The sequence below is a fragment of the Nerophis lumbriciformis genome, linkage group LG07 (assembly GCF_033978685.3).
Source record: "Nerophis lumbriciformis linkage group LG07, RoL_Nlum_v2.1, whole genome shotgun sequence".
Taxonomy (NCBI): Eukaryota; Metazoa; Chordata; class Actinopteri; order Syngnathiformes; family Syngnathidae; genus Nerophis; species Nerophis lumbriciformis.
Window position 1 is genome coordinate 5,192,501 of NC_084554.2, and position 24,982 is coordinate 5,217,482.

General features: G+C 43.4%; 1 protein-coding gene across 1 annotated transcript in view; it reads right to left on the reverse strand.

Moving 5' to 3' along the window:
• mtpap (mitochondrial poly(A) polymerase) overlaps positions 1-24,982 on the reverse strand; it is a 65,612-nt gene that overhangs the window by 24,452 nt on the left and 16,178 nt on the right. Inside the window, exons 3-8 of the mRNA XM_061965913.1 lie at positions 24,698-24,931; positions 24,395-24,619; positions 22,126-22,337; positions 8,711-8,937; positions 5,542-5,634; positions 5,389-5,462 (exon numbers count right to left, since the gene is read on the reverse strand). Coding sequence (XP_061821897.1) covers positions 5,389-5,462; positions 5,542-5,634; positions 8,711-8,937; positions 22,126-22,337; positions 24,395-24,619; positions 24,698-24,931 — 1,065 coding nt within the window. The remainder of the gene's footprint in view (positions 1-5,388; positions 5,463-5,541; positions 5,635-8,710; positions 8,938-22,125; positions 22,338-24,394; positions 24,620-24,697; positions 24,932-24,982) is intronic.

Here is a 24,982-nt window from a genome sequence, read left to right on the forward strand (position 1 = left end):
AATAAGAAAACGGGAGCTCTAATTTGGGAGTCTGAATTAGGATCAGAAGTTCCTATATAAACATTGCGCATTCACGTCGCCTTTTTGTATTGATTACTGCAGCTGTGCAGTGGTTTCATTCACAAATACAAACTACAACTCACAACAAACACTTTAGAGTTAGGCTCCACCATCAGAATGTGTACTTAAACTTATAAAGATCACATGGATATTATTCAGTGAGTTGATTCACCAAAACTAACCTGTTATACAGGAGGAAAAAGCACACAGGACGTTTCAATTGTTCACAGACTGGTCGCGCTCATCAGAATGACAAGACACTTCCGGTCTGCAGGTGATAGCATTCAATTGGGAAGAAACGCCCTACTGCCCCCTACTGACCAATGTGAATACTGATAAATGTGTAATGACAGCTCCAAAAACGAATTCAAACCACAAAATAAAATAAATAAATCAACACAAAAATGTGACACATTATGGGTGGGTCACATATGCATGTACAGTAGATGGCAGTATTGCCCTGTTTAAAAGTGTCACAACATTGCTGTTTACGGCAGACGAACTGCTTTACGGTAGAACGAAAAGCTGCTGTTGTGTGTTGTTACCGCGCTGGGAGGACGTTAATGAAACTGCCTAACAATAAACCAAGAACTCGCCCTCGATCATTAGCTGTTTATATTGTGGGAAAGCGGACGTGTGAACAGGCTGTCGACACGTCACTCAGGTCCGCATGGAGCTGGAGGGGGCGTGGCCTCCAGCTCCGCCTGAATTTCGGGAGATTTTCCGGGAGAAAATTTGTCCCGGGAGGTTTTCGGGAGAGGCGCTGAATTTCGGGAGTCTCCCGGAAAATCCGGGAGGGTTGGCAAGTATGCCTTAGATCCCTCAGGCATCAAAAAGCGACTTCAGTGTGTAAAGGATATCACCACACGGCCTCAGGAACACTTCAGAAAACCAAACGGAGCTGGAGGCCACGCCCCCTCCAGCTCCGCCGAAATTTCGAGAGAAAATTTGTCCCGGGAGGTTTTCGGGAGAGGCGCTGAATTTCGGGAGTCTCCCGGAAAATCCGGGAGGGTTGGCAAGTATGACATACCAGTTGGTTATTTATGCCTCATATAACGTAGACTTATTCAGCCTGTTGTTCACTATTCTTGATTTATTTTAAATTGCCTTTCAAATGTCTATTCTTGCCGTTGGCTTTTATCAAATAAATTTCCCCCAAAAATGCGACTTACCGTATTTTCCGCACTATTAGCCGCACCTAAAAACCACAAATTTACTCAAAAGCTGACAGTGCGGCTTATAACCCGGTGCGCTTTATATATGGATTAATATTAAGATTCATTTTCATAAAGTTTAGGTCTCGCAACTACGGTAAACAGCCGCCATCTTTTTTCCCGGTAGAACAGGAAGCGCTTCTTCTTCTACGCAAGCAACCGCCAAGGTAAGCACCCGCCCCCATAGAAGAGGAAGCGCTTCTTCTTCTACTGTAAGCAACCACCCGCCCCCGTAGAAGAAGAAGAAGCGCGCGGATATTACGTTTCATTTCCTTTGTGTGTTTACATCTGTAAAGACCACAAAATGGCTCCTACTAAGCGACAGGTTTCCGGTTCATGAAAAGACGCAATCTCTCCATCCGCACACGGACTACTATTTCACAGCAACTGCCTAAAGACTTTCAAGAAAAGCTGGCTACTTTCCGTGCATATTGTAAAAACAAGATAGCTGAAAAAAAGATCCGGCCAGAGAACATTATCAACATGGACGAGGTTCCACTGACTTTTGATATTCCTGTGAACCGCACTGTGGATACAACGGGAGCACGTACGGTGAATATTCGCACCACAGGGAATGAGAAGTCATCCTTCACTGTGGTTCTAGCTTGCCATGCTAATGGCCAGAAACTTCCACCCATGGTGATATTCAAAAGGAAGACCTTGCCAAAAGAGACCTTTCCAGCCGGCGTCATCATAAAAGCTAACTCGAAGGGATGGATGGATGAAGAAAAGATGAGCGAGTGGTTAAGGGAAGTTTACGCGAAGAGGCCGGGTGGCTTTTTTCACGCAGCTCCGTCCATGTTGATATACGACTCCGTGCGCGCCCACATCACGCTGGTTTTTAATATATTATTAAAGTTTGACTGACCTATTTGACTGTTTTTTTGACATTCCTTTAGCGCAGTTAGATGCGGCTTACAACACGGGGCGGCTTATAGGTGGACAAAGTTTTGAAATATGCCGTTCATTGAAGGCGCGGCTTATAACCCAGGGCGCCTTATGGTGCGGAAAATGCGGTATACATTTTAAAATCAATAAGAAAACGGGAGCTCTAATTTGGGAGTCTGAATTAGGATCAGAAGTTCCTATATAAACATTGTGCACTCACGTCGCCTTTTTGTATTGATTACTGCAGCTGTGCAGTGGTTTCATTCACAAATACAAACTACAACTCACAAACACTTTAGAGTTAGGCTCCACCATCAGAATGTGTACTTAAACTTATAAAGATCACATGGATATTATTCAGTGAGTTGATTCACCAAAACTAACCTGCTTTACAGGAGGAAAAAGCACACAGGACGTTTCAATTGTTCACAGACTGGTCGCGCTCATCAGAATGACAAGACACTTCCGGTCTGCAGGTGATAGCATTCAATTGGGAAGAAACGCCCTACTGCCCCCTACTGACCAATGTGAATACTGATAAATGTGTAATGACAGCTCCAAAAACTAATTCAAACCACAAAATAAAATAAATAAATCAACACAAAAATGTGACACATTATGGGTGGGTCACATATGCATGTACAGTAGATGGCAGTATTGCCCTGTTTAAAAGTGTCACAACATTGCTGTTTACGGCAGACGAACTGCTTTACGGTAGACGTCCTCCGCGCTGGGAGGACGTTAATGAAACTGCCTAACAATAAACACACATAAGAAACCAAGAACTCGTCCTCGATCATTAGCTGTTTATATTGTGGGAAAGCGGACGTGTGAACAGGCTGTCAACACGTCACTCAGGTCCGCATGGAGCTGGAGGGGGCGTGGCCTCCAGCTCCGCCTGAATTTCGGGAGAAAATTTGTCCCGGGAGGTTTTCGGGAGAGGCGCTGAATTTCGGGAGTCTCCCGGAAAATCCGGGAGGGTTGGCAAGTATGACATACCAGTTGGTTATTTATGCCTCATATAACGTACACTTATTCAGCCTGTTGGTCACTATCCATCCATCCATCCATCTTCTTCCGCTAATCCGAGGTCGGGTCGCGGGGGCAGCAGCCTAAGTAGGGAAGCCCAGACTTCCCTGTCCCCAGCCACTTCGTCCAGCTCTTCTTGTGGGACCCCGAGGCGTTCCCAGGCCAGCCGGGAGACATAGTCTTCCCAACGTGTCCTGGGTCTTCCCCGCGGCCTCCTACCGGTCGGATGTGCCCTAAACACCTCCCTAGGGAGGCGTTCGGGTGGCATCCTGACCAGATGCCCGAACCACCTCATCTGGCTCCTCTCGATGTGGAGGAGCAGCGGCTTTACTTTGAGCTCCCCCCGGATGACAGAGCTTCTCACCCTATCTCTAAGGGAGAGCCCCGCCACCCGGCAGAGGAAACTCATTTCGGCCGCTTGTACCCGTGATCTTGTCCTTTTGGTCATAACCCAAAGCTCATGACCATAGGTGAGGATGGGAACGTAGATCGACCGGTAAATTGAGAGCTTTGCCTTTCGGCTCAGCTCCTTCTTCACCACAACGGATCGATACAGCGTCCGCATTACTGAAGACGCCGCACCGATGCGCCTGTCGATCTCACGATCCACTCTTCCATCACTTGTGAACAAGACTCCGAGGTACTTGAACTCCTCCACTTGGGGCAAGATCTCCTCCCCAACCCGGAGATGGCACTCCACCCTTTTCCGGGCGAGAACCATGGACTCGGACTTGGAGGTGCTGATTCTCATCCCAGTCGCTTCACACTCGACTGCGAACCGATCCAGTGAGAGCTGAAGATCCTGGCCAGATGAAGCCATCAGGACCACATCATCTGCAAAAAGCAGAGACCTAATCCTGCAGCCACCAAACAAGATCCCCTCAACGCCATGACTGCGCCTAGAAATTCTGTCCATAAAAGTTATGAACAGAATCGGTGACAAAGGGCAGCCTTGGCGGAGTCCAACCCTCACTGGAAACGTGTCCGACTTACTGCCGGCAATGCGGACCAAGCTCTGGCACTGATCATACAGGGAGCGAACTGCCACAATCAGACAGTCCGATACCCCATACTCTCTGAGCACTCCCCACAGGACTTCCCGAGGGACACGGTCGAATGCCTACTCCAAGTCCACAAAACACATGTAGACTGGTTGGGCAAACTCCCATGCACCCTCAAGGACCCTGCCGAGAGTATAGAGCTGGTCCACAGTTCCACGACCAGGACGAAAACCACACTGTTTTTCCTGAATCCGAGGTTCGACTATCCGGCGTAGCCTCCTCTCCAGTACACCTGAATAGACCTTACCGGGAAGGCTGAGGAGTGTGATCCCACGATAGTTAGAACACATCCTCCGGTTCCCCTTCTTAAAGAGAGGAACCACCACCCCGGTCTGCCAATCCAGAGGTACCGCCCCCGATGTCCACGCGATGCTGCAGAGTCTTGTCAAACAAGACAGCCCCACAGCATCCAGAGCCTTAAGGAACTCCGGGCGGATCTCATCTACCCCTGGGGCCTTGCCACCGAGGAGCTTTTTAACTACCTCAGCAACCTCAGCCCCAGAAATAGGAGAGCCCACCACAGACTCCCCAGGCACTGCTTCCTCATAGGAAGACGTGTTTGTGGGATTGAGGTCTTCGAAGTATTCCCTCCACCGATCCACAACATCCGCAGTCGAGGTCAGCAGAACACCATCCTCGCCATACATGGTGTTGATAGTGCACTGCTTCCCCTTCCTGAGGCAAATTATTAACACATTACCGTAAAATACCAAATAATATTGTTTATCTCATTCACGTAAGAGACTAGACGTATAAGATTTCATGGGATTTAGCGATTAGGAGTGACAGATTGTTTGGTAAACGTATAGCATGTTCTATATGTTATAGTTATTTGAATGACTCTTACCATAATATGTTACGTTAACATACCAGTTGGTTATTTATGCCTCATATAACGTACACTTATTCAGCCTGTTGTTCACTATTCTTTATTTATTTTAAATTGCCTTTCAAATGTCTATTCTTGCTGTTGGCTTTTATCAAATAAATTTCCCCAAAAATGCAACTTATATATATTTTTTCCTTCTTTATTATGCATTTTCGGCCGGTGCGACTTATACTCCGGAGCGACTTATAGTCGGAAAAATACGGTAGATGTGTTTAATAATTCGTATCTGTTAACTATTCATACGTACCTTTCGGATATTTATAGACTTCTTACTGAATGCAAAAGTGGCGTAGAACTCGAAGAATTCACTCAGCAGTTGCTCTGGGACAAAGAGAAAGAAAGGCCACATCAGCGTGAGTGCGCATGAGTCCTCACTGTCGAAGCGCGCTCATTTCCTCACCAAGTGTCTCGGTGTTATTCTGGAGCTGGATCTTCTCCACGTCGCTGACAAATGTACAGTCGTTGCCCTCGATCACGCTCCTATCCGCGGGACCTTGCAGGCGGGGACACGAGGTAAATGGCTCGGTCTTTAAACGTCTATAATGGTTATAAACGAGGCGCTGATAGATGGAGCCGATGTGGGAGAAGGTTGGGGGGAGTGGTGAAAAAATTTAAAAGGGGGCACGGGTCTCGTCTGTTCTGGACTGCCCTAGTTTGCAGTCACCTTCACCATGTTGAGGCTGTGTGTGTCCAAAAGAGGCTGTGGGTCATCGACCTTCCAGGAGTGATGGCTCTTTTATTGTCCTGTAAGCACTCTGTGTGATAGAGACTGCCCTAAACGGAGAAGAGGTGGTTGGTGTGTTGGTGACAGTGTGTGTGTGTGTGTCTGGTCTGATTGCTTTTGGAGGGCAATTATCAAGCAACCAAGGTGACGGGGAGCGAGGGAAGAGGAAAAGCAGCTCACTGCAGTCTGCTGTGGCCATATTAGCAAACATACACTGTACAGGTAAAAGCCAGTAAATTAGAATATTTTGAAAAACTTGATTTATTTCAGTAATTGCATTCAAAAGGTGTAACTTGTACATTATATTTATTCATTGCACACAGACTGATGCATTCAAATGTTTATTTCATTTAATTTTGATGATTTGAAGTGGCAACAAATGAAAATCCAAAATTCCGTGTGTCACAAAATTAGAATATTGTGTAAGGGTTACATTTTGAAGACACCTGGTGCCACAAACTAATCAGCTGATTACCGTATTTTCCGCACTATAAGGCGCACCGGATTATAAGGCGCACATTCAATGAATGGCCTATTTTAAAACTTTGTTCATATATAAGGCGCACCGCATTATAAGGCGCATAGAATAGACGCTACAGTAGAGGCTGGGGTTACGTTATGCATCCATTAGATGGAGCTGCGCTAAAGGGAATGTCAACAAAACAAATAGTGATTGTACTGACACTTCTACTTGCTGTTCTCTGTTCAACAACTCACTGTTCGAGTTTGTCCTCCAACTGTAGCCATCTCGCTTAGTCTTCTTTACTTGGCGCAGGTCATCATGTTGCTTCCTCCACTTCCGCACCATTGATTCCTTAATGTTAAATTCTCTCGCTGCTGCTCTATTGCTGTGTTCTACTCCGTGACTGATCGCCTTGAGTTTAAACTCTGCGTCGTAAGCCTGTCTCTTAATAGGAGCCATTTTTGGGTCTTTACATAAAGTTTAGGTCTCGCAACTACGGTAAGCAGCTGCCGACTTCATTTTCCCCCGTAGAAGAAGAAGCGCTTCTCAATCAATGTAAACAATAAATATTTTGACTCTCGTAGTTTTTCGGGCCTTTGTTCAGGCAACCAACCTTGCTTCGCAACTTCCGGTTTCTTCCGGCGAAGAAGAAAAAAATAACCGAACGTTTTTGTGAAACGTATTGATATCGACCACGTGTCTGTCACAATATATACCGTATTTTCCGCACTATAAGGCGCACCTAAAAACCTCCAATTTCCTCAAAAGCTAGTAGTAGAAGAAGTGCTTCTTCTTCTACGCTAAGCAGCCGTAGAAGAGGGAAAATGAAGTCGCGTAGTTACCGTAGTTGCGAGACTTGTTGTGGCTCAATATTGGTCCATATATAAGGCGCACCGGATTATAAGGCGCACTGTCAGCGTTTGAGGAAATTGGAAGTTTTTAGGTGCGCCTTATAGTGCGGAAAATACGGTAACTCAAAACACCTGCAAAGGGCTTTAAATGGTCTCTCAGTCCAGTTCTGAAGCCTACACAAACACGGGGAAGACTTCAGATTTGACAGCTGTCCAAAAGGCAACCATCGACACATTGCACAAGGAGGGAAAGACACAAAAGGTTATTGCTGAAGAGGCTGGCTGTTCTCAGAGCTCTGTGTCCAAACACATCAATGGAGAGGCAAAGGGAAGGAAAAACTGTGGTCAGAAAAAGTGTACAAGCGATAGGGATCACCGCGCCCTGGTTAAGATTGTGAAAAAAAACCCATTCAAAAATGTGGGGGAGATTCAGAAGGAGTGGACAGCTGCTGGAGTCAGTGCTTCAAGATCCACCACCAAGAGACGTTTGAAAGACATGGGTTTCAACTGCCGCATACCTCGTGTCAAGCCACTGTTGACCAAGAAACAGCGCGCAAAGCGTCTCACCTGGGCTAAGGAAAAAAAGAGCTGGACTGCTGCTGAGTGGTCCAAAGTCATGTTTTCTGACGAAAGCAAATTTTGCATTTCCTTTGGAAATCGAGGTCCCAGAGTCTGGAGGAAGACAGGAGAGGCACAGGATCCACGTTGCCTGAAGTCTAGTGTAAAGTTTCCACCATCAGTGATGGTTTGGGGTGCCATGTCATCTGCTGGTGTCGGTCCACTCTGTTTCCTGAGATCCAGGGTCAACGCAGCCGTCTACCAGCAAGTTTTAGAGCACTTCATGCTTCCTGCTGCTGACCTGCTCTATGGAGATGGAGATTTCAAGTTCCAACAGGACTTGGCGCCTGCACACAGCGCAAAATCTACCCGTGCCTGGTTTACGGACCATGGTATTTCTGTTCTAAATTGGCCCGCCAACTCCCCTGACCTTAGCCCCATAGAAAATCTGTGGGGTATTGTGAAAAGGAAGATGCAGAATGCCAGACCCAAAAACGCAGAAGAGTTGAAGGCCACTATCAGAGCAACCTGGGCTCTCATAACACCTGAGCAGTGCCAGAAACTCATCGACTCCATGCCACGCCGCATTAACGCAGTAATTGAGGCAAAAGGAGCTCCAACCAAGTATTGAGTATTGTACATGCTCATATTTTTCATTTTCATACTTTTCAGTTGGCCAACATTTCTAAAAATCCCTTTTTTGTATTAGCCTTAAGTAATATTCTAATTTTGTGACACACGGAATTGTGGATTTTCATTTGTTGCCACTTCAAATCATCAAAATTAAATGAAATAAACATTTGAATGCATCAGTCTGTGTGCAATGAATAAATGTAATGTACAAGTTACACCTTTTGAATGCAATTACTGAAATAAATCAAGTTTTTCAAAATATTCTAATTTACTGGCTTTTACCTGTATGTAGTAAACATTTTTTTTCTTTTAAATGCATGTAACTGTCGCTGCGTGGTACCTGCAAGTTCCTGCAGGTGGTTCAGCGTGGGGATGACGGCGGGGCTTCTCTGCTGCAGGAAGAACAGCACCATGACGGTGAGGGAGAAGTTGGTGATGCAGGCCCCGGGGATGTTGCTGGTCACGCCGTGAGCCCGGGCCCAGAAGCGTATGCTGAACACCAGCTGACGCACCCGAGGGTCCAGCTGGCCGTATAGGTAGAGCAGCTCCGAGCTCTTTATCGCCACCCTGTGGAGAACGGGGCCACGTCACAGTTATGGCTGCCTTAACAGGGGCCAGGAAACGCGAGCATATAACCCCCCAATTCTTGAGACTTTGCACTGGCTCCCTGTTCATTTTAGAATTGATGTTAAAATCTTGCTTTTAAAGCTTTGCATGGACTCATCCAAATTTACACTCCTGAGGTCCGAGAGCCAGCTCCAGCTCGTGGTGCCCAAGACCAGACTTAAAGGGGAACATTATCACCAGACCTATGTAAGCGTCAATATATACCTTGATGTTGCAGAAAAAAAGACCATATATTTTTCTAACCGATTTCCGAACTCTAAATGGGTGAATTTTGGCGAATTAATCTAATATTCGCTCTCGGAGCGATGACGTCACAACGTGGCGTCACATCGGGAAGCAATCCGCCATTTTCTCAAACACCGAGATGAATCAGCTCTGTTGTTTTCCGTTTTTTCGACTGTTTTCCGTACCTTCAAATTGGCAATATTGTGATAAAAGTCTGAATTTTTTAATGACAAATGTCACCATTTTGCATTAAAAAGTAATAATTTGACATAAAAAAAATGTCATAATTTTCAGAGAAAATATTGCAATATTACAGAAACAGAAAGAATATGAGAATTTGTTCCCAATTTTATAAGAAAAAAGTCGACACATTGTGAGAAAAAGACTGCTTTTATAGTTAATGTTTTTTGTTGTTGAATTTTTTTATTTGTAATTGTTTTTTAATCTTAACCTATAACATATTTATTTTATTTTTTTCATTAATTTTGGCCAAAGGGAGCACATTTAAATTTCTTACACACACTTGTTCTTTCATATGTTGACCAGAGGGGGAGCACTTCAATTTCTTACACACACTTGTTATTTCATATGTTGACCAGAGGGGGAGCAGTTTTAAAACCGACACACAGTCAATTTGAAAAAGCCCTCGTTTTTGGGACCACCCTCATTTTGATAGATTTCACCACCAGGGGTGCACATGAGACATTCTCTATTAGATGTAGGGATGTCCGATAATGGCTTTTTTGCCGATATCCGATATTGTCCAACTCTTAATTACCGATACCGATATCAACCGATACCGATATAGACAGTCGTGGAATTAACACATTATTATGCCTAATTTGGACAACCAGGTATGGTGAAGATAAGGTCCTTTTTTTAAAAATGAATAAAATAAGATAAATAAATTAAAAACATTTTCTTGAATAAAAAAGAAAGTAAAACAATATAAAAACAGTTACATAGAAACTAGTAATTAATGAAAATTAGTAAAATTAACTGTTAAAGGGGAACATTATCACCAGACCTATGTAAGCGTCAATATATACCTTGATGTTGCAGAAAAAAAGACCATATATTTTTTTAACCGATTTCCGAAATCTAAATGGGTGAATTTTGGCGAATTAAACGCCTTTCTAATATTCGCTCTCGGAGCGATGACGTCACCACGTGACGTCACATCGGGAAGCAATCCGCCATTTTCTCAAACACCGAGTCAAATCAGCTGTTATTTTCCGTTTTTTCGACTGTTTTCCGTACCTTGGAGACATCACGCCTCGTCGGTGTGTTGTCGGAGGGTGTAACAACACGAACAGGGACGGATTCAAGTCGCACCAGTGGCCCAAAGATGCCAAAGTGGCAAGAAATTGGACGTTTGTTCCGCACACTTTACCGACGAAAGCTATGCTACGACAGAGATGGCAAGAATGTGTGGATATCCTGCGACACTCAAAGCAGATGCATTTCCAACGATAAAGTCAAAGAAATCTGCCGCCAGACCCCCATTGAATCTGCCGGAGTGTGTGAGCAATTCAGGGACAAAGAACCTCGGTAGCACGGCAAGCAATGGCGGTTTGTTCCCACAGACGAGCGAGCTAAACCCCTATCGACCCTAGCTTCCCTGGCCTGCTGACATCAACTCCAAAACTGGACAGATCGGTTTTCAGGAAAAGAGCGTGGATGAGGGTATGTCTATAGAATATATTAATTGATGAAAATTGGGCTGTCTGCACTCTCAAAGTGCATGTTGTTGCCAAATGTATTTGATATGCTGTAAACCTAGTTCATAGTTGTTAGTTTCCTTTAATGCCAAACAAACACATACCAATCGTTGGTTAGAAGGCGATCGCCGAATTCGTCCTCGCTGGCTGTCGTGTCGTTTTCGTCGGTTTCGCTTGCATACGGTTCAAACCGATATGGCTCAATAGCTTCAGTTTCTTCTTCAATTTCGTTTTCGCTACTACAACCATCCGTTTCAATACATGCGTAATCTGTTGAATCGCTTAAGCCGCTGAAATCCGAGTCTGAATCCGAGCTAATGTCGCTATAGCTTGCTGTTCTTTCCGCCATGTTTGTTTGTGTTGGCTTCACTATGTGACGTCACAGGAAAATGGACGGGTGGTTAAAATCAGGCACTTTGAAGCTTTTTTTAGGGATATTGCGTGATGGGTAAAATTTTGAAAAAAACTTCGAAAAATATAATAAGCCACTGGGAACTGATTTTTAATGGTTTTAACCATTCTGAAATTGTGGTAATGTTCCCCTTTAAAACCAGGGGAGGCAGGGGCCTTCTCTGTGGTCGACCCTAAGCTCTGGATCACTCTGCCCCTCCATGTCCCAACTGCTCCCACAGTGGACTGTTTTAAGTCTCGCCTTAAGACCCACTTTTATTCTCTGGCTTTTAAACACTACGTGAGTTGTGTGGTCCTCTGCGTTTTTAAATTTAGATTTTTATTTATCGTTTTAATTGGTTTTACCCTTCAAAATCATTTTCAATCATATTTATTTTCATATTGGTTTTATATTTATTTATTTTTTGTTTTTGTTCAGTCATTGGTAGAGCTAAGGATAATATTTTAATATTGTTTTTAATATTGTTGTGCAGCACTTTGGAAACATTTTTGTTGTTTAAATGTGCTATATAAATAAATAAATAAATAAATAAAGTGAAGCCTTAGAGTATATCAATCAATCAATCTTTATTTATATAGCCCTAAATCACAAGTGTCTCAAAGGGCTGCACAAGCCACAACGACATCCTTGGTACAAAGCCCACATACGGGCAAGGAAAAACTCACCCCAGTGGGACGTCGATGTGAATGACTATGAGAAACCTTGGAGAGGACCGCATATGTGGGTAACCCCCCCCCTATAGGGGAGACCGAAAGCAATGGATGTCGAGTGGGTCTGACATAATATTGTGAGAGTCCAGTCCATAGTGGATCCAACATAATAGTAAGAGTCCAGTCCATAGTGGGGCCAGCAGGACACCATCCCGAGCGGAGACGGGTCAGCAGCGCAGAGATGTTCCCAGCCGATGCACAGGCGAGCGGTCCACCCCGGGTCCCGACTCTGGACAGCCAGCACTTCATCCATGGCCACCGGACCTGTGCCCCCCCCCCCTCAAGGAAAAGGGGAGCAGAGGAGAAAAGAAAAGAAACGGCAGATCAACTGGTCTAACAGGGGGGCTATTTAAAGGCTAGAGTATACAAATGAGTTTTAAGATGGGACTTAAATGCTTCTACTGAGGTAGCATCTCTAATTGTTACCGGGAGGGCATTCCATAGTACTGGAGCCCCAATAGAAAACGCTCTATAGCCTGCAGACTTTTTTTGGGCTCTGGGAATCACTAATAAGCCGGAGTTCTTTGAACGCAGATTTCTTGCCGGGACATATGGTACAATGCAATCGACAAGATAGGACGGAGCTAGACCGTGTAGTATTTTATACGTAAGTAGTAAAACCTTAAAGTCACATCTTAAGTGCACAGGAAGCCAGTGCAGGTGAGCCAGTATAGGCGTAATATGATCAAACTTTCTTGTTCTTGTCAAAAGTCTAGCAGCCGCATTTTGTACCAACTGTAATTTTTTAATGCTAGACATAGGGAGACCCCAAAATAATACGTTACAGTAATCGAGACGAGACGTAACGAACGCATGAATAATGATCTCAGCGTCGCTAGTGGATAAAATAGAACGAATTTTAGCGATATTACGGAGATAAAAGAAGGCCGTTTTAGTAACACTCTTAATGTGTGACTCAAAGGAGAGAGTTGGGTGGAAGATAATACCCAGATTCTTTACTGATTCGCCTTGTGTAATTGTTTGGTTGTCAAATGTTAAGGTGGTATTATTAAATAAATGTCGGTGTTTAGCAGGACCGATAATCAGCATTTCCGTTTTCTTGGCGTTGAGTTGCAAGAAGTTAGCGGACATCCATTGTTTAATTTCATTAAGACACGCCTCCAGCTGACTACAATCCGGCGTGTTGGTCAGCTTTAGGGGCATGTAGAGTTGGGTGTCATCAGCATAACAATGAAAGCTAACACCGTATTTGCGTATGATGTCGCCTAGCGGCAGCATGTAAATACTAAAGAGTGCAGGGCCAAGAACCGAACCCTGAGGAACTCCGCACGTTACCTTAACATAGTCCGAGGTCACATTATTATGGGAGACGCATTGCATCCTGTCAGTAAGATAAGAGTTAAACCACGACAAAGCTAAGTCTGACATACCAATACGTGTTTTGATACGCTCTAATAAAATATTATGATCGACGGTATCGAAAGCAGCGCTAAGATCAAGAAGCAGCAACATAGATGACGCATCAGAATCCATCGTTAGCAGTAGATCATTAGTCATTTTTGCGAGGGCTGTCTCCGTAGAGTGATTTGCCCTGAAACCGGATTGAAAAGGTTCACAGAGATTGTTAGACACTAAGTGTTCATTTAGCTGCTGTGCGACAATTTTTTCGAGGATTTTCGAAATAAAGGGAAGGTGGGACACCGGTCGGTAGTTTACCATGAGGTCAGGATCAAGGTTAGGTCTTTTGAGCAGAGGATGAATAACCGCTTTCTTGAATGCTAGGGGAACAGTGCCAGAGGAAAGTGATAAGTTTATAATATTTAGCACTGATGGACCTAATAATACAAAAAGCTCCTTGATAAGTTTCCCAGGAAGTGGGTCAAGTAAACATGTTGTTTGTTTTATCCCACTTACACGCCGTAATAGTTCCTCTAATGTTATTTCATTAAAAAGAGAGAGACTATTTTGTATTGCAGTATCCGTCGTAGATACAGTTGTATCTGTGTTCATAGAACCCAGTTGTAGCTGGGATGCGTTATCTTTAATCTCCTTTCTAATGAGTTCAATTGTCTTATTAAAGAAATTCATAAAGTCATCTGCCGAGTGGGTGGAGCTATTGGGAGGAGTACCTTGTTGGGTTAGCGATGCTACTGTACTAAACAAAAATTTAGGGTCGTTTTTGTTGAGGCGGATGAGATTTGAGTAATATTTAGCTTTAGCTAAGGTAAGCATGCGTTTATACGATATTAAACTATCACTCCATGCTTGATGGAAAACCTCAAGCTTGGTCGCGCGCCATTTGCGTTCCAACTTTCTACATGATAATTTATGAGCTCTGGTTTCCTCTGTTAACCATATATAACAATGTGTGCGTGTGTGACAACAAATGCAGTCTATTGTACTTTTTTTTGTTTTGTATACAATACAGGCCAAAAGTTTGGCCACACCTTCTCCCCATTTTCTTTATTTTCATGACTATTTACATTGTAGATTGTCCCATCAAAACTATGAATGAACACACGTGGAGTTATGTACTTAAAAAAAAAAGGTGAAACAAAGGAAAACATGTTTTATATTCCAGTTTCTTCAAAATAGCCAACCTTTTCTCGGATTACTGTTTTGCACACTCTTGGCATTCTCTCCATGAGCTTCAAGAGGTAGTCACCTGAAACGGTTTTCACTTCACAGGTGTCAATAGTTTTGATGCCTTCAGTGACAATCTACAATGTAAATAGTCATGAAAATAAAGAAAACGCATTGAAATGAGAAGGTGTGTCCAAACTTTTGGCCTATACCGTTTATACAAATGAACTTGCTTTAAAATCATAAATCAGGGCGACGAGCTAATTAAGTATTATTTTCAACGAAATATTTTTATGACTATTTACAATGTAGATTGTCACTGAAGGCATCAAAACTATGAATGAACACAACAAAAAAGGTGAAATAACTGAAAACATGTTTTATATATTTAGTTTCTTCAAAATAGCCACCCTTTGCACACTCTTGGCATTCTCTCGATGAGCTTCAAGCACACCTGTGAAGTGAAAACCATTTCAGGTGACTACCTCTTGAAGCTCATGGAGAGAATGCCAAGAGTGTGCACAGCAGTAATCAGAGCAAAGAGTGGCTATTTTGAAGAAAGTAGAATATAAAACTTGTTTTCAGTTATTTCACCTTTTTTGTGAAGTACATAACTCCACATGTGTTCATTCATAGTTTTGAAGTGACAATGTAAATAGTCATAAAAATAAAGAAAATACATTGAATGAGAAGTTGTGTCCAAACTTTTGGCCTGTACCGTTTATACAAATGAACTTGCTTTAAAATCATATTTCAGGGCGACGAGCAAATATTTAAGTAATATTTTCAACGAAATATTTTTATGACTATTTACAATGTAAATTGTCACTGAAGGCATCAAAACTATGAATGAACACAACAAAAAAAGGTGAAATAACTAAAAACATGTTTTACATATTTAGTTTCTTCAAAATAGCCACTCTTTGCACACTCTTAGCATTCTCTCGATGAGCTTCAAGCACACCTGTGAAGTGAAAACCATTTCAGGCGACTACCTCTTGAAGCTCATGGAGAGAATGCCAAGAGTGTGCACAGCAGTAATCAGAGCAATGGGTGGCTATTTTGAAGAAAGTAGAATATAAAACATGTTTTCAGTTATTTCACCTTTTTTGTTAAATACATAACTCCACATGTGTTCATTCCTAGTTTTCAAGTGACAATGTAAATAGTCATGAAAATAAAGAAAACGCATTGAATGAGGAGAAGGTGCGTCCAAACTTTTGGCATGCACTGTATATTTTGTTTTATTTATGTTTATTAGCATCAAACCATTACTTTAAAATTATAATTTAAAATCAATACTTAAGTTAAAAATAGTGAAGTGAATTATATTTATATAGCGCTTTTCTCTAGTGACTCAAAGCGCTTTACATAGTGAAACCCAATATCTAAGTTACATTTAAACCAGTGCAGGTGGCACTGGGAGCAGGTGGGTAAAGTGATGGCGGAAGCGGGGATCGAACCTGGAACCCTCAAGTTGTCTACCAACTGAGCTATGCCGCCCAAATAGAATTAAAATACTATTTACTATAACACATATAGTATTAAATAATGTGTTACATTATACAAACCCCGTTTCCATATGAGTTGGGAAATTGTGTTAGATGTAAATATAAACGGAATACAATGATTTGCAAATCATTTTCAACCCATATTCAGTTGAATATGCTACAAAGACAACATATTTGATGTTCAAACTCATAAACTTTTTTTTTTTTTTTGCAAATAATCATTAACTTTAGAATTTGATGCAGCAACACGTGACAAAGAAGTTGGGAATGGTGCAATAAATACTGATAAAGTTGAGGAATGCTAAAAAAATTTTTATTTGGAATATCAAACAGGTGTGCAGGCTAATTGGGAACAGGTGGGTATAAAAACAGCTTCCCAAAAAATGCTCAGTCTTTCACAAGAAAGGATGGGGCGAGGTACACCTTTTTGTCCACAACTGCGTGAGCAAATTGTTGAACAGTTTAAGAACAACGTTTCTCAAAGTGCAATTGCAAGAAATTTAGGGATTTCCACATCTACGGTCCATAATATCATCAAAAGGTTCAGAGAATCTAGAGAAATCACTGCACGTAAGCGGCATGGCCAGAAACCAACATTGAATCACCGTGACCTTCGATCCCTCAGACGGCACTGTATCAAAAACCGACATCAATCTCTAAAGGATATCACCACAAGGGCTCAGGAACACTTCAGAAAACCACTGTCACTAAATACAGTTGCTCGCTACATCTGTAAGTGCAAGTTAAAGCTCTACTATGCAAAGCCAAAGCCATTTATCAACAACACCCAGAAACGCCGCCGGCTTCTCTGGGCCCGAGATCATCTAAGATGGACTCATGCAAAGTGGTAAAGTGTTCTGTGGTCTAACGAGTCCACATTTCAAATTGTTTTTGGAAATATTCAACATCGTGTCATCCGGACCAAAGGGGAAGCGAACCATCCAGACTGTCATCGACGACGCAAAGTTCAAAAGCCAGCATGTGTGATGGTATGGGGGTGTATTAGTGCCCAAGGCATAGGTAACTTACACATCTGTGAAAGCACCATTAATACTGAAAGGTACCGTATTTTTCGGAGTATAAGTCACATCGGAGTATAAGTCGCACTTGCCGAAATTGTATAATAATAAAGAAGGAAAAAAAACATTATGCAACTTTCATAAACTATGAAAAAAACTGCGACTTATAGTCCGAAAAATACGGTACATACAGGTTTTGGAACAACATATGCTGCCATCTAAGCGCCGTCTTTTTCATGGACGCCCCTGCTTATTTCAGCAAGACAATGCCAAGCCACATTCAGCACGTGTTCTAACAGCGTGGCTTCGTGAAAAAAAGAGTGCGGGTACCGTATTTTCCGCACCATAAGCCGTCCTGGGTTATAAGCCGCGCCTTCAATGAACGGCATATTTCAAAACGTTGTCCACCTATAAGCCGCCCCGTGTTATAAGCCGCATCTAACTGCGCTAAAGGGAATGTCAAAAAAACAGTCAGATAGGTCAGTCAAACTTTAATAATATATTAAAAACCAGCGTGATGTGGGCGCGCATGGAGTCGTATATCAACATGGACGGAGCTGCGTGAAAAAAGCCACCCGGCCTCTTCGCGTAAACTTCCCTTAACCACTCGCTCATCTTTTCTTCATCCATCCATCCCTTCGAGTTAGCTTTTATGATGACGCCGGCTGGAAAGGTCTCTTTTGGCAAGGTCTTCCTTTTGAATATCACCATGGGTGGAAGTTTCTGGCCATTAGCATGGCAAGCTAGAACCACAGTGTAGGATGACTTCTCATTCCCTGTGGTGCGAATATTCACCGTACGTGCTCCCGTTGTATCCACAGTGCGGTTCACAGGAATATCAAAAGTCAGTGGAACCTCGTCCATGTTGATAATGTTCTCTGGCCGGATCTTTTTTTCAGCTATCTTGTTTTTACAATATGCACGGAAAGTAGCCAGCTTTTCTTGAAAGTCTTTAGGCAGTTGCTGTGAAATAGTAGTCCGTGTGCGGATGGAGAGATTGCGTCTTTTCATGAACCGGAAACCTGTCGCTTAGTAGGAGCCATTTTGTGGTCTTTACAGATGTAAACACACAAAGGAAATGAAACGTAATATCCGCGCGCTTCTTCTTCTTCTACGGGGGCGGGTGGTTGCTTACAGTAGAAGAAGAAGCGCTTCCTCTTCTATGGGGGCGGGTGCTTACCTTGGCGGTTGCTTGGCGTAGAAGAAGAAGCGCTTCCTCTTCTACGGGGAAAAAAGATGGCGGCTGTTTACCGTAGTTGCGAGACCTAAACTTTATGAAAATGAATCTTAATATTAATCCACATATAAAGCGCACCGGGTTATAAGCCGCACTGTTAGCTTTTGAGTAAATTTGTGGTTTTTAGGTGCGGCTAATAGTGCGGAAAATACGGTACTTTCCTGGACCGCCTGCAGTCCGGACCTGTCTCCCATTAAAAATGTGTGGCGCATTATGAAGCGTAAAATACGACAGCGGAGACCCCCGGACTGTTGAACGACTAAAGCTCTACGTAAAACAAGAATGGGAAAGAATTCCACTTTCAAAGCTTCAACAATTAGTTTCCTCAGTTCCCAATCGTTTATTGAGTGTTGTTAAAAGGAAAGGCCATGTAACACAGTGGTGAACATGCCCTTTCCCAACTACTTTGGCACGTGTTGCAGCCATGAAATTATAAGTTACCGTATTTTCCGCACTATTAGCCGCACCTAAAAACCACAAATTTACTCAAAAGCTGACAGTGCGGCTTTTAACCCGGTGCGCTTTATATATGGATTAATATTAAGATTCATTTTCATAAAGTTTAGGTCTCGCAACTACGGTAAACAGCCGCCATCTTTTTTCCCCGTAGAAGAGGAAGTGCTTCTTCTTCTACGCAAGCAACCGCCAAGGTAAGCACCCGCCCCCATAGAACAGGAAGCGCTTCTTCTTCTACTGTAAGCAACCACCCGCCCGCGTAGAAGAAGAAAAAGCGCGCGGATATTACGTTTCATTTCCTTTGTGTGTTTACATCTGTAAAGACCACAAAATGGCTCCTACTAAGCGACAGGGATCCGGTTCATGAAAAGACGCAATCTCTCCATCCGCACACGGACTACTATTTCACAGCAACTGCCTAAAGACTTTCAAGAAAAGCTGGCTACTTTCCGTGCATATTGTAAAAACAAGATAGCTGAAAAAAAGATCCGGCCAGAGAACATTATCAACATGGACGAGGTTCCACTGACTTTTGATATTCCTGTGAACCGCACTGTGGATACAACGGGAGCACGTACGGTGAATATTCGCACCACAGGGAATGAGAAGTCATCCTTCACTGTGGTTCTAGCTTGCCATGCTAATGGCCAGAAACTTCCACCCATGGTGATATTCAAAAGGAAGACCTTGCAAAAAGAGACCTTTCCAGCCGGCGTCATCATAAAAGCTAACTCGAAGGGATGGATGGATGAAGAAAAGATGAGCGAGTGGTTAAGGTAAGTTTACGCGAAGAGGCCGGGTGGCTTTTTTCACGCAGCTCCGTCCATGTTGATATACGACTCCATGCGCGCCCACATCACGCTGGTTTTTAATATATTATTAAACTTTGACTGACCTATCTGACTGTTTTTTTGACATTCCTTTAGCGCAGTTAGATGCGGCTTATAACACGGGGCGGCTTATAGGTAGACAAAGTTTTGAAATATGCCGTTCATTGAAGGCGCGGCTTATAACCCAGGGCGGCTTATGGTGCGGAAAATACGGTACATACAGGTTTTGGAACAACATATGCTGCCATCTAAGCGCCGTCTTTTTCATGGACGCCCCTGCTTATTTCAGCAAGACAATGCCAAGCCACGTGTTCTAACAGCGTGGCTTTGTAAAAAAAAAAAGAGTGCGGGTACTTTCCTGGCCCACCTGCAGTCCGGACCTGTCTCCCATTGAAAATGTGTGGCGCATTATGAAGCGTAAAATACGACAGCGGAGACCCCCGGACTGTTGAACGACTGAAGCTCTACGTAAAACAAGAATGGGAAAGAATTCCACTTTCAAAGCTTCAACAATTAGTTTCCTCAGTTCCCAATCGTTTATTGAGTGTTGTTAAAAGGAAAGGCCATGTAACACAGTGGTGAACATGCCCTTTCCCAACTACCCGTATTTTCCGCACCATAAGGCGCCCTGGGTTATAAGCCGCGCCTTCAATGAACGGCATATTTCAAAACTTTGTCCACCTATAAGCCGCCCCGTGTTGTAAGCCGCATCTAACTGCGCTAAAGGAATGTCAAAAAAACAGTCAGATAGGTCAGTCAAACTTGAATAATATATTAAAACCAGCGTGATGTGGGCGCGCATGGAATCGTATATCAACATGGACGGAGCTGCGTGAAAAAAGCCACCCGGCCTCTTCGCGTAAACTTAAACTTACGGTACCTTAACCACTCGCTCATCTTTTCTTCATCCATCCCTTCGAGTTAGCTTTTATGATGACGCCGGCTGGAAAGGTCTCTTTTGGCAAGGTCTTCCTTTTGAATATCACCATGGGTGGAAGTTTCTGGCCATTAGCATGGCAAGCTAGAACCACAGTGAAGGATGACTTCTCATTCCCTGTGGTGCGAATATTCACCGTACGTGCTCCCGTTGTATCCACAGTGCGGTTCACAGGAATATCAAAAGTCAGTGGAACCTCGTCCATGTTGATAATGTTCTCTGGCCGGATCTTTTTTTCAGCTATCGTGTTTTTACAATATGCACGGAAAGTAGCCAGCTTTTCTTGAAAGTCTTTAGGCAGTTGCTGTGAAATAGTAGTCCGTGTGCGGATGGAGAGATTGCGTCTTTTCATGAACCGGAAACCTGTCGCTTAGTAGGAGCCATTTTGTGGTCTTTACAGATGTAAACACACAAAGGAAATGAAACGTACGGTAATATCCGCGCGCTTTTTCTTCTTCTACGCGGGCGGGTGGTTGCTTACAGTAGAAGAAGAAGCGCTTCCTGTTCTATGGGGGCGGGTGCTTACCTTGGCGGTTGCTTGGCGTAGAAGAAGAAGCGCTTCCTCTTCTACGGGGAAAAAAGATGGCGGCTGTTTACCGTAGTTGCGAGACCTAAACTTTATGAAAATGAATCTTAATATTAATCCATATATAAAGCGCACCGGGTTATAAGCCGCACTGTCAGCTTTTGAGTAAATTTGTGGTTTTTAGGTGCGGCTAATAGTGCGGAAAATACGGTACTTTCCTGGACCGCCTGCAGTCCGGACCTGTCTCCCATTGAAAATGTGTGGCGCATTATGAAGCGTAAAATACGACAGCGGAGACCCCCGGACTGTTGAACGACTGAAGCTCTACGTAAAACAAGAATGGGAAAGAATTCCCCTTTCAAAGCTTCAACAATTAGTTTCCTCAGTTCCCAATCGTTTATTGAGTGTTGTTAAAAGGAAAGGCCATGTAACACAGTGGTGAACATGCCCTTTCCCAACTACTTTGGCACGTGTTGCAGCCATGAAATTCCAAGTTAATGATTATTTGCAATAAAAAGAATAAAGTTTATGAGTTTGAACATCAACAACATTCATGTTTGTTCCCTGTATGGCAGATGTCATTGAAAGTAACATTTCAAATCACCACTAGAGAGCAGACTTTACTTTGTCACTCAATGGTTTCCAGTAAGCAGCCACTTCCTGTTGACACACATACAGTACATGCCGCAGACAGGTAACAGCGTAGCCTTAACAGATCTCCAGCCCCGATTAGAGAAAAGTCCCCCCCACCCCCCCACCCACACACACCACAAATCTGCACAACGAGCACTTTGAAACTTCTTAGAAACTACAATGTGTATGTTTCAGTTGCGCACATCTTGGACTGCAACCCCCCGCCCCCGCTTTCGGCTGGGTTTCTCTCAGGGTTTTTTTTTTTACAACGCCACCACGGTCAAAACTAGCCCTTTCTATGAAGGAAGAACTCACAGTTGACCTTTTGCGAGAACGGCCGTTATGGGAGGGAAAAAAAGGCAGATACCTGTTGTTGGCGGTGAGGTCACACTGAAAACCCGACGGCTGATGCGAGAAACGGACCAGAGGGCATCGGGCGTTCAGGATCTTTTGCACGCCGACACAGCCGGGTACGAACTGGTCCAAGCATTTGCCGATGACGGACAGGATGCTCTGCGTCACCGTGCGTTCAGAGTCGGCCCGCTTCATCTGGTACTCCAGGGTCAAGGCGGACTTTGGCTGCACAGTCAACAAGATGTTTACCATTATTTACTGGGGTTGATTTGAATCAATCAATCAATCAATGTTTATTTATATAGCCCTAAATCACAAGTGTCTCAAAGGGCTGCACAAGCCACAAGGACATCCTCGGTTCAGATCCCACATCAGGGCAAGGTAAAACTCAACCTAGTGGGATGACAATGAGAAACCTTGGAGAGGACCGCAAATGTGGGTGGATCTAACATAATAGTGAGAGTCCAGTCCATAGTGGATCTAACATAATAGTGTGAGAGTCCAGTCCATAGTGGATCTAACATAATATTGTGAGAGTCCAGTCCATAGTGGATCTAACATAATAGTGTGAGAGTCCAGTCCATAGTGGATCTAACATAATAGTGTGAGAGTCCAGTCCATAGTGGATCTAACATAATATTGTGAGTGTCCAGTCCATAGTAGATCTAACATAATAGTGAGAGTCCAGTCCATAGTGGATCTAACATAATAGTGTGAGAGTCCAGTCCATAGTGGATCTAACATAATATTGTGAGAGTCTAGTCCATAGTGGATCTAACATAATAGTGAGAGTCCAGTCCATAGTGGATCTAACATAATAGTGTGAGAGTCCAGTCCATAGTGGATCTAACATAATAGTGTGAGAGTCCAGTCCATAGTAGATCTAACATAATAGTGAGAGTCCAGTCCATAGTGGATCTAACATAATAGTGAGAGTCCAGTCCATAGTGGATCTAACATAATATTGTGGGAGTCCAATCCAAAGTGGATCTAACATAATAGTGAGAGTCCAGTCCATAGTGGATCTAACATAATAGTGTGAGAGTCCAGTCCATAGTGGATATAACATAATAGTGAGAGTCCAGTCCATAGTGGATCTAACATAATAGTGTGAGAGTCCAGTCCATAGTGGATCTAACATAATAGTGAGAGTCCAGTCCATAGTGGATCTAACATAATAGTGAGAGTCCAGTTCATAGTGGATCGAACATAATAGTGAGAGTCTAGTCCACAGTGGATCTAACATAATAGTGTGAGAGTCCAGTACATAGTGGATCTAACATAATAGTGAGAGTCCAGTACATAGTGGATCCAACATAATAGTGAGAGTCCAGTACATAGTGGATCTAACATAATAATGAGAGTCCAGTCCATAGTGGATCTAACATAATAGTGAGAGTCCAGTCCATAGTGGATCTAACATAAAAGTGAGAGTCCAGTCCATAGTGGACCTAACATAATAGTGTGAGAGTCCAGTCCATAGTGGATATAACATAATAGTGAGTCCAGTCCATAGTGGATCTAACATAATAGTGTGAGAGTCCAGTCCATAGTGGATCTAACATAATAGTGAGGGTCCAGTCCATAGTGGATCTAACATAATATTGTGAGAGTCCAGTCCATAGTAGATCTAACATAATAGTGAGAGTCCAGTCCATAGTGGATCTAACATAATAGTGTGAGAGTCCAGTCCATAGTGGATATAACATAATAGTGAGAGTCCAGTCCATAGTGGATCTAACATAATAGTGAGAGTCCAGTCCATAGTGGATCTAACATAATAGTGTGAGAGTCCAGTCCATAGTGGATATAACATAATAGTGAGAGTCCAGTCCATAGTGGATCTAACATAATAGTGAGAGTCCAGTCCATAGTGGATCTAACATAATAGTGAGAGTCCAGTCCATAGTAGAGCTAACATAATAGTGAGAGTCCAGTCCATAGTGGATCTAACATAATAGTGAGAGTCCAGTCCATGGTAGAGCTAACATAATAGTGAGAGTCCAGTCCATAGTGAATCTAACATAATAGTGAGAGTCCAGTCCATAGTGGATCTAACATAATAGTGAGAGTCCAGTCCATAGTGGATCTAACATAAAAGTGAGAGTCCAGTCAATAGTGGATCTAACATAATAGTGAGAGTCCAGTCCATAGTGGAGCGACTTATACTCCGAAAAATGCGGTAACTTCGTTTTGAAAAGGTTTTTCGTACCAAATATTATTTTGCAAGAATCGCTTCGAAACCGGGAGTCCTCGTAACATCCCCACCCCCTCGTCATTACCGTCTTTAAATTCCTTCCGCTGATGTTGTCCAGGTCCAGAAACATATCCAAATCACAGCCCAGCTTCCCGAAGCCATTTACCGACGATCCAAACGGCTGGATGGAGCATTCTGGGAAATAGGCGGCGGCGATGTCTTTCAGCAGGGAGCAGACGAGGAAGCGCAGGTGGCTGTTCTCCTCGGTGAGCTGGGAGACTTCCGTCAAGCGGATGATCTGTTGGTCTATCTGAGGGTAAACGGAAAGATGAACCGAACCAACGTGTCTGGATCGTTCTGGAACATTTCACAAAAGGCAACAACTTACGCTCTCCTCTAAGCAAAGCATTTGCATGAGCTTGTTGATGGGAATGGTGGTTTGCAGATGGTTATCTTGACTCGACGGCTGACTTCTCAGTTCTGCCGCACCGAGACTTTTAAGTGACATTAGTCTTGACTTATAAGGCACCATGGACTCGTGGCCGTTATTAGGGATGCCGGCTCCTTCGAGTAACGAGGCGACGCTTTCTTGGGACGCGAACTCCACCACCGCATACGTGCCCTGGGGGAAAAACACGGCACTGCGTTTGAGCTCGGACTTTAAGCAACTCCC